Raw genomic sequence first — 11,187 nt, forward strand, 5'->3', positions numbered from 1 at the left:
TCACAAAAAATTTAAGTATTTAGGATGAAATAAGACATAACATTAATTACTCTTAATCATAACATCAATGTAAATTATAGAATAAATAACTAAAGAAGTGAATCATCATATAAATTTGAGAAATCATCCGAAAATTATAATTACCAGCATTTGATATGGCACATCGGTGACAATGGTGACAGAGAGATATCCAGCTAGATTCGGTTTTATAATGATAAAACTTTATTGCAGTGAAGCTGTTCTTTGATACGCTGCTTATTCTATGATAAACTCATACAAATTTTGCCCAAGTGTCACTCTTATGTCCAATGTGCCAAATCAAACATCAGTTGCTACATTAAATTTTTAATAATTGACAGAAGAAATATTACTAGAATTTGCACAAGCATTGGCAATATGGCTTACATGAGCCTTAAGTGTTTAAGGCTCATCTCTCATTAATAATTATTTGCAGTAAATATCACAAACATTTCAGTCAAAATGTAAATGCAATAATGCTTCATCGAAAACATTGCAAGTTACATATAACATAGTACTAACTAGAATTGTACTCAAAGATATTTACTATTAATAATAGGAAATGTAGAAAAAGTGTCTGTAAAAACATTTAAAAGTTATACAGTGTGTTCTTAAAAATAATACTTAGTCAGAATCACGTGACGGAGCTGGTAGTGGTTAACCACAAAAATTATTAATAATCAAACCCAAAAAAATGTAATTTTTATCTATCATTTATAGAAAGGTTTGAATGCTAAACTTATGTGACATAGATTGTTTTGAAAATTTTTTTGGAGTTGCCCACTACCTGTCCATACATTGATATACGGATCAGTCTCTATCTCTAATGCACGTAAATTACTTTTATAAAAATTATCGTTGGTATATATATACTAATAATATAACTGGTACCCGTATGGTATGTAAATAATGGTACCTAATGCACTGATATATTTTTTTTATCAAAATTAACTTTATATTCTTATAATTTAATAACTATTATAAATTTCAAAAGTTACTCTACAATCTTAACATGTTTCTAAAATTTTTTTATTCAAAATCATGAAATAGTAAATATACTATGAGATTCTAATATTACATAAACTACATTATTTTGATGAATTGTGCAGTAACATATGTGACATCAACAACGGAAATAAAATTCTAAATCATAAAAACTGATATAGAAAAGAATTTGTTACAATCACATTAGAGAAAAGTTCAAACTATAACAAAATAACATTAATATTTAAATAGATAATAATATTCATAAGCAAAATAATCAGAGATATGATATTCGGGTGCACAGTTATCTAAAGTTTATGTGTTGGTATATAGCAGAGAGAACTTTTTTTTAACGAAAAGCTCCAGCATGCGAATAGTGGAGGGTGACTAGTCACTTCACCTGTAGTTAGTGTAGCAATTAGGAAGTCGTTGATGCCGTTTCTATAAGCTAAGTAGGTATGCATACAAATACCAAATCTCTGATAATCATAGCAAATCACAATACCTTTTATAGTATAAACCAAAAATAGAGAGACTTTGAAATGCAACCGATATCATTTGATAACTACAGTTTTAAAACATTTCAACACTAAAAGGTTATTGCCTTGCTAAGCAACTGAGACCTTTTCTTCTATTTTATATCAAAAATTGTTTTTTCGCTTACATTCTAAATTATTATAATGTAATCATGTGATGGAAAGTATGTCAGGGATTCCTAAAGTATCGACTAGTTGGGGTTGACATCAAACAAAACTGATTTTGCAGATCACCTAGGTCTAAAAACTGAACAACAATGTACAAGTTGTGTCATCTGTACCATACTTTTTATAATTATAATCTTTTTTATTTATAATTTCACTCTTTAAAAAATTCATTTAAAATTTACTAAATTTTGTGCTTATTTGTTTTGTTAAATTTTGATGGGAAATTGACAAAGCAAAAAAGTATATTTATAAAGAACATAGAGCATATGGGTCTGAAGTAATTGTTTACAACGGAAAAGGGATCTTTTGCCCATCATAGTTTGGGAATGCCTGACATAGGTAATCAAATAAGATCGCAGGTACAATTATTATGCTTTAAATCGCACTTTTTTCAAAGTATTCCTTTAAACCTGAAATATCTAACTCAGTTACACGAGTTATCAATTAAATATAACCAAAAATTTTTAAGCATTCAAACTACAAAATCACAGCGATTGCGACTAACACAAACTATAACATATTCATAAAGTAATCATCACAAAAAATTAAATTAACTTAAATGAAATGCTTAATTATTAATACTGTGTAATATTCAGAGAATGTCATGAAGTAACTTTGTTTTATAAATGTATATTCAAAGTTGTTTACATGTACCTAAAAATGATAGATTCAATTTTCCTTTGGTACTCAGTCTTGGAACTTAAGGAATGTATATTATGTTCTAACTAGGCATATGAGGTAAATATTGTTGACTTCAATTTTGTGCATTTGTAATACGCGTAGTAGAGGTCAGCAAAATTTTTGAGCCATGCTCATAATAGAAAAGATATGATCAAAGAGGTTTTAGGATCAGATATATTTTGGTATCAGAAATCATTTTTTATATTAATTCACTTATTTTCTAAATTGATCCCTAGGTTGCCAAACCCTGTCGTAGTAGTTTAATAATTTATTATCTACCTAACCACAGCCACTTTTAGTATATATTCTTAAACCTCTACAGTTGATATGTATAACTAGATATTAAGAGATATATTCAGCTGCTTAAAAAAACTAAATTTCTATTTTAAGAGAATTCGCTCGAGCTGATTTTTTTATTTTTGGTGACTAAATCAATAACTAATAAATTGTGTGTGATTATGATGATGGAACGGATTTAGAAAAGTGACAATTCAGATGACATATTTTTTGAATAGTTGTGTATTATATTGTTATAGACTAAACTTACACAGTTTTTGTCTTTGACATGGATCTGTTTGGGGCAATAAAATAAAGTTTTACACATGTTCCACTTCCTTAAAGATATGAACAATTTTACTATGTAAATAGTTAATGAGCACCTTTTAGAAGCGGAGTGTGTAATCTTTAAATTTCTTTACAGATGTTGATGCCATGTACATTCATCTGACTCTTTCACTTGATTTCAACAGCGCGAATGAGATAGCGTTATCAATATTCGCCAGCGAATATATTAGAGAAACAACTACGGCGTAAACAAGAAAATAGTGTAATATTAATTACAAAGAAATTTAGTCACCAAATAATAAGAGAACTATGTGATTTCTGAGTTATTGTCAATTGCTATTTCATTTATACGTTCGCTAAGTTACAAATATGTAAATAATGTTTGTTAAAGAATTATATCACGCGAGCAAACGCAGCAGTAAAATTAGAAATTTTAATTATAACAAATCAACAAATCCCTTAAGACAGGGATTCCCAAAGCGGTCGACGCCAAAGGCCCCAAATTAATTCGGAATTAAAGAGAATTTTGAGAATCCCTGTCGATAATATTGAAGTTCCTATCCAGATTAATTTTTTTGTAATGGTATAATTGGACAATTAATTATACCTATATAAGTGTGAAAATTTAACATAAATACATTTATGTTTGGAATGATTATAGTCTAAAATAACTTACCGACGCTTTAAGGCATAAGTTATTTTAATTGTAAAATCTTTGTATACTTAAATATATATTTTTAGGAGTTACCTACGACAGAGCCACAATAGCCCACGAATGTCTGCGGACAGACAAGAAGCGGTTTCAGCTTATTAAAGTTTAATAATTTATTATCTACCTAACCACAGCCACTTTTAGTAAATCTATAGGCACACACATTGTTATAACACTGTAATTAATACATTACATATCCGTAACATAAGATCCAGTGCTGGTAATTTAGTGCTCCCCGACCAGCAGAGAGCACGCAGTGAGTCCAGTCGATATTGCGGCCAGCTCCGAGAAGCAGATGGAGCGCCTGGCGAAATCGATCCTCTCACAAAACACCTGCAACAGAAATCACAAAGGACACTGTAGTCAAATTATATAACATGCATGTTTGGCTAAAGTTACTTTTAAAATTATGGAGAATGTTTTAATGCGTTTTTGATGAATAATTTAATAAATTGATTTATTTTAAGTCTGTCTGTACCCAAGCAGGTTTAATTATCCCCTTTATTCATCATCATCATTTCAGCCACAGTATGTTCACAACTAAGCATTACGTCTCCTCCATTTAGTCAACACTTTTTTGTTTAGACAAATATGTATTTAAACACTTTGAGCATAGCATATTCTCAATTAGGATACATGGTGGTATAAACACATTTAAATATGGTAATATAACAAGAGTATTTGAAGCCATAGTTTCATTCTAAGTAAAAAATTCATAATAGCTAACTTTTCAATCCTGGCTGGCCCAACAATGTTTAATGCAAAGAATTGCTTATTTTATTCATTATGTACAATACAACAGACTGTCTTCAATTATTTCCTGATTGTATTGTTTAATAGAGCCATTTAACATTTTAATCTCTCTGAAAGGAGACAACTTGTGTATCCCATCTGTGGTTAAAACACCATGATATAGGTATGTAGTGATGTAGGTATAGCAATATAATTCAACTTTTGCACCAACTTAGCCTTATCTCCTATAGCGCTAAGTTTGTACAAAAGTTGATATATTATATATACATAAAAAAAATTACAATCAGTTTTGCAAATCTAGTGAATGGATTAACCTTAATAGAGTAAATTGAAATTCTTCCTAAATTAAAAAGGATGTTATAAAAGAACATTACAATGTGAAAGAGGAATTTTCATATTACCATTATAAGTTCGGGATAGCCGAGTATATAAAACCAGGATATTAAAGTGTAATTTTCCACAAATAATTATGTGCAAAATGTTTTACTTTTACGTTTTTTGGACTGCGACATGCCAATAAATTGAAACAGTATGAATTATGTTAGGACAGCTAGTGTATATGAACTAAACATATATTTACAGAAATGATAAATATTTACCTTAAAAGATTCTGGTATCTCCTCAATAGCTCTGTGAACAAGTGTTCCATTGATATAGAGACAGTTTGCAGCCCTATCTTCAGGAACAGTGAGAGTTTTATAAGAGAATGTCGCCTCTCTCTCTATTCTCTTCAGCAACTCTTGGGCTTCCGTGCTGGCACCCACACAGAGGATATCGGATCCAGCTACTGTTATGTAACTTTTCAAGCGCCGGGTCCTTTTAGACATCTGTAGAGATATTTATTTTTAAATTGATACAATATTACCCTGCAGGCTGTTCTATAAGTCAACATTAAGCTGAACTGTAAAAAAAAAATTGAATAATTTTTTAATATATTCATGTATTTTAGACTGTTTATTTGCTTTACTAGAATGTAATGAAAAATAAACATCATCGCCGAATTACACGATAGATAAACATTGCAAGGCATAGATCGCCACAATAACTAGTCTTGCATTGGCTCCTGCCACTTCCTGCGACTCTAACTATATCTGCCTATCCACTCAGCGTCTACAGCCCTCGTAATCACCTCTCGATGCGATCACGTGTGAATTACCTAGATATACCATACAATACTTGGCATAACTAGAGGAACTCAAGCACAACCCGTATTTCAACCAAATTAATGGAGTTCTCATAGACCACAAACATTGTACTCCTTCAAAATAACTTGCCCAAGTGCGTCAATGATAATATTGCTGTTAAAGAAGAACATACAGACGAGAAATTTGACAAATTAACTATAAGATCTTCTCAAGGTGTCTTTGAGTGTTTTTGTTTTTCATTTGTTTACATTGTGTGTTGATTAATCCTGCATTATTTCAGATATTATCCGCTTGTTCAATTCTCACCTTTATTGGTGTGCAGGGAAATTCAGGAAACGCCTCCGCCACTGCATTGGCACCAGCCTCGTTGCTTTCATCAGACATGCCTACAAAAAACTCACGACCTAAAATGATAATTATTCATCCATTAATAATACTTTAAATAAAACAATATTCAATAATACCAATTGGTCTATTCATTCATTACTAGAAAGTTAAGTTCACAATGGCCAGTTGAAGGCACCAGTTTTGAATGCAACAGCTAATTAGAGACTTGACTAGATATGGGGTGTGGCTAGATCTGCAGACATTGTTGTATCACTGCAATCATAAAGTGAATGGACTATAGCAGGGGTCGCCAAGCACTTTTGTTAGTGCAAGCCATTTTTCGAAATTTGAAATTTTTTGCATGTAGCAATTGAATATGCATTCAAAACATGCAAAAGAATGTTTTATTTTTTTACAAAAATCATATTTATTGAAATTATTTAAACAAAAGAATAAAATAGCATAGGCAGATGTATATGTCATCAGCATTCCTAATGATACTTAAGATGCTGTTGGATACTACTAAATTTATGGTGGAGTAATTATATTATTTTAATTTCCCAGTTGCTGATAAAGGTAATATAAATTTAAATGTTAAAATAATTCAACAATCAATCAGAGCCAAAAATAATAGTTCAAAGAGCTCCGCAAGAGCTCGCTAGCCACAGTTTGGCCACCCCTGGTCTATAGTATCTACCCTAACATCATTGGGAATATCTTTTTACCTGTTACTATGCAGCGCGCAATCCTACCTAGTAGGTACTCACAACATATTATCTTGATTTTTAATGTCTCCACTACATCTTCATATGTAGGCATTACCAAAATATATTGTTATAATTCTAGTAAAAGGTTTATTAGCTTAACTATCATCATTATTCCAACCATATGAGTTTTACAGCCAGATATAAGCGATAATACATATTAATTATACCTGTAAACAGGACATCAGAGCCCACAAGTTTTGCTTTGGGTTCTTCTAAATCAATCACTGTTTGCCTGAGGTCTTTCTCCATTACATGCTTTATCATTTTCATCTGTAAAAGACGATTTAAACTAGATTTATAATCACTATCATTTATAGCAGGGATTCGCACTTTGCAAAATTAACATATTACTTTAAAAAGCCCGAAACCTTAAGGTTTTGTACTATTAATACATAACACCAATTTAAAAACCTTTCAGTGAGTAAATTGGGTATTCTTTTTTTTTTAAAGTAAACAGTGAGAATGCCTATCAGCACAATTAGGGGAACACAAAAAGAAGGCAGATTTTTTTTTAAATTTTTGTAAATCTTAAGAACTAGTTTTTATTACGGTGTAAGTATCATCTTAAGAAATAACATACTTTAAAATTTTGATACTTTTCAAGTGCGTTGACAGGATTTATGGTTCTTATAATTTTAAAATCTATATTTCGGTGGGTCGTTGCGTTAGGACGCTACAGGACAGCTGGATCTTACGTGCGGAGGTGAGGGCTAGGCAGAAATTGGTCAACTAGTGATGTAGATGACTGATGTTAATACACCCAATGCATGACTGACTGAACAGTAAGTATGTGCCTCCTCGATCATGGTTAAACAGTTAAATGAACCACAGTCAGCATCCAAAAAAGTTCTTATCAAAAATCAGCAAATTCTTAAAAGAACCATAAAACCTGTCACCGCACTTGAAAAGTGTGAAATTTTTAAAGTATGTTTTTCCTTAATAGGATATTTTTACCTTAACGAACACTAGTTCTTAAGATTCACAATGACTTTTAAAAAAAACTAACTTTTTTTGTGTTCCCCTAATTGTGCTGTGTGTATATTAGCCATTCTTATAAGAAATTGGTGCCAATAAAACATTTGAACTATTGCCTGCCATGTCTTGTGCGGCTCTTATAGTCTTTAGAAACCATCTTAATAATTCACTGTATCCATAACAGACTTTTAATTTTAATAGTACAGTATGGTAAGGCTTTGTGCTGCCTTGAGGAAGATTGTGCACCAGAGGTAATATTTTCAAATTTATAGCTCTCGGTTTCTAAAATAATAAAACTTCAATTCAGTGGCATAGCTATGGTATTTGGGGCCTGGGGCAGATTGGGGCAAGGTGCTCCCCCCCTCTCTAAAGATTCTAAATAATTTCAAAATTCAGAACAGAATGTAGTTAATATATAATTTTTTGGTTCAAAATAATAATAAATATATATAAAATTACATTAAATCGTAATAAAATTTATTGGGAAAGTTTAAAAACAAACATTCCTCGCTTTTTAATTTTTTTAATCTAGAGTTAATAGGAATCCATGGTTTAAACTAATTAATGTCCATAATTCAATAAAGATCTCCTGTATATCCACTACATTCAGTTTCATGCATGTATTAAGCATCCTTTTTTTTTTTGAAAAATTTAGTTTGCTTTTTGGCATAGACTGCTTTGCTGACTTTGATGTGGCAAAGTGTTGAAGGCGCTTAGCCCAGACCACCTTATAGCTATTAAGCTTGTCAGCACACTCACAAACCTGGAATTTACATATATTTATGGTCTGAGCCAATAACTTATTTATTTTACTGAATTTGGAAGCTACAAATCTCTTAGACCATTTAGACAGATCTCCAACGAAACTCTACCATAAATCAGTCACAAGCTCAATAGCGATGGATTAGTTGCATTTCGACTTTCAATTTTTTGCATTCTTCTTTATCAAATATAATTGTACCAGTAATACTAATGTAAACGTAATGCGACGATGCAATTTGAGATAATTGACAGTAGCGCAAAATCGTGCTCCAGCGCCACGGGGGTCACCGGTGACCCCACCGACATTAACATGTCAAACATGTTTATATGTTACAATTTATTCACTGTATATAATATTTCAACATTATATGTATCGTTAAATGTAAAATTTCATCATGGCGCCACGGAAAATTCCAGTAAAATCTGCGTAGCATTCATCCTGTTAATATTCATTGAAAATGCTATAGATGAATGATGAAACATTGCACAGAAAAATTTATAAGACCCGCCAGTTAACTTCTTCAAATAGATTTTTTTGATCTAACATGACATTAAAAAAGTGAGAGTAGGAAATTGTTAAAAAATGTACACATACCATTTCATCTTCCACACTGGATGAAGGCTTCGTGAACAAGGCAGTTCCATGGCAGACGATAGCAAGGTCCTCCAACAAAACGTTTTCAGGGAACGCGTAATCGAAATCCACTTCCACCACCTCTAAATTCAGTTCCCTGAGAAGACGCAAATAGCAATCGTACTGCCATCGCGCATCGTTAAGATCTGCTTTATCCCTAATTCCTAATGGTGGGAAAACTTTACCAACCACAGCATGTGTGTATTCATCCATTTTGAAGTCCATTTCTCAAATATCTTTTACTAATATTAGATACTTTTTGTTTTGCCAAAAAATAAGAAAGAAAATGAAAACGATACAAATTGGAATTCAGAAACCAGTAAACAGAACCGCAAAGACTACCCGTCTACATAATACAATTAGGACCATAGATAAAATATTATTTCATAGGTGCGAAAATTTCACTAAGGTATATTTTTTTTACCTTATTGAGATAATACACGACAAAAACTCATGCAAGTAATCTTTCATAGGTTAAACATATTAGTGGTAAATATTATTATAATTATGTTAATAGCAGAGTCACAAAAATAATAATGATTCTAAATCGGCTACTTTGCATTTAAAGGTAGGTTGTCTAGAAGGTTCCATTCTTTGCGCCTTTTTATTTCTGCTTTATAATAGTGACATCTTTTTTTTAAAATGTCCCTCTGACATTGTGCTATTTGCTGATGATACCTTACTTAATTTGAAACTTTAGCGGAATAAGAATAATAACAATGAAATAAACAGTGCCCTGTCACGTATTCTTTATTGGTTCGAAGTTAATAATAGAGTCTTAAATACTAAAAAAAAAACTGAATGCATTGTGATTACACTCCCTAATGTAAAAAATCGAAATCGCAATGAACTGACCAACTTAACAATTTTCTTAGGAATAAGTTTAGATAAAAAGTGCCAGTGGAACTTACATATTCCTACATTGGCAAGATAACCCAACTGTTTTTGCATTTGAATTCATGGACATATTATCTTGCGGTATTTTATTATGAAGAAGTGTCGCTGAAATTAATTCTGTATTTATTTTACAAAAAAGGAGCTGCGTACAGCTATATATAGCAGCAATATCTAGCTTTTAAATTATAAATAACGCGTACGTTATTTATAATTTAAAATTTCATGAGAGATGTGTTGTAAATAAACGTATAACAAGCAAGCAACAGTATAGTATATCTGACAGTTGCTTGTCAGTTTATATTGTATATGCGCCAAAATTTATATTCTTTTATAAAAATTACGCCAGACACATGAAAAATACACAAACAAGAAATAAAAATAAGCTCGAAGGCCTAAATTTCATCCTCTAAAAGTTAACAAATCCTCTAGAGATGAGAGAATGCATTTCGTTCCCCTCCATATCTTAAACATCTGAAAGTAAAAGTGTTAAAATAAAAAGTACTATAAAATAAAAGTATTAAATAGATCTTATTATATTCAAAAGATCTAAAATTTTGGAATTGATTTTTTGACTTATTTACATACTTGATATGAATATGATGACTGATAAAAAGATTGATGTGCATTAACCATCGTTAAATTTAATATTACAAGAGCAATTATTGAGCTTTTGGGAAACTCTTATCAGCAGATTAGCATACCGGTGGTAGCTTAGCATTTATCATCTTAAAATAATCGACGATTCTAAAGTGCATGTAAATGCCTACTTGAATAAGGAAAATTTACATTTAGAGGAAAACAATGTGTACTTCACATTAAAAATTACTGTAAACCTATAGGATTTTTTTAAAAAAAAAGCAAATTAATACTTATTTATTGCGCATCAGCATTATGTTACCAAGCGATAATGTAACAACGATAGAGCTGCCCCTGTAGGACAATCAGTGAACTAAAAAGTGAATGCTGGACATTGTAATTTATACCTAATTTGTTTATATTTCGCGTGTTTCGAGTTTTGTTTAATTCTTCTATAGATATAATATAATTCACCTTTTAAATATGACATAAAACTTAACAACACAGTAACAAAAGGGGATTGAATTGAGAGTCTAATAGTAGTAGTAGAACTGTGCAAGTGTTAAACATGGTTCGTGTTACTTTTTTTTATTAGAAGCATTAAGAGTTGAGGTAGAAATAATAAAGACCACATTATGTGTTTCAAAAAGACGATCAAATCTCATCTCAAATCCCACAATAATTGCAG

At 31.1% G+C, this 11,187-nt stretch overlaps 1 protein-coding gene across 1 annotated transcript; it reads right to left on the bottom strand.

Moving 5' to 3' along the window:
* Positions 1-3,590: 3,590 nt before the first annotated feature.
* On the bottom strand, positions 3,591-9,325 carry LOC137920786 (N(G),N(G)-dimethylarginine dimethylaminohydrolase 1-like). Its single transcript, XM_068763901.1, has 5 exons — positions 8,988-9,325; positions 6,823-6,925; positions 5,868-5,965; positions 5,016-5,243; positions 3,591-3,996 (listed from the first exon to the last, which is right to left on the bottom strand). The coding sequence occupies exons 1-5, from the start codon at positions 9,249-9,251 to the stop codon at positions 3,889-3,891; spliced, it is 801 nt and encodes a 266-aa protein (XP_068620002.1). The 5' UTR covers positions 9,252-9,325; the 3' UTR covers positions 3,591-3,888.
* Between the last annotated feature and the right edge of the window lie 1,862 nt (positions 9,326-11,187).

Source organism: Battus philenor, unplaced genomic scaffold (genome assembly GCF_028537555.1).
Source record: "Battus philenor isolate CCGP_79_NKW_IND1 unplaced genomic scaffold, ilBatPhil1.0.hap1 SCAF_1, whole genome shotgun sequence".
NCBI lineage: Eukaryota > Metazoa > Arthropoda > Insecta > Lepidoptera > Papilionidae > Battus > Battus philenor.

Bases quoted from the DNA above. Each gene is read 5' to 3' on its own strand.
- LOC137920786 (XM_068763901.1), bottom strand. From the start codon at position 9,251: ATGGACTTCAAAATGGATGAATACACACATGCTGTGGTTGGTAAAGTT. The intron at 6,926-8,987 runs GTATGTGTACAT...CGTCTTTTACAG, and splicing joins CCAGTGTGGAAGATGAAATG to ATGAAAATGATAAAGCATGT. The intron at 5,966-6,822 runs GTATAATTAATA...TTATCATTTTAG, and splicing joins CTCTGATGTCCTGTTTACAG to GTCGTGAGTTTTTTGTAGGC.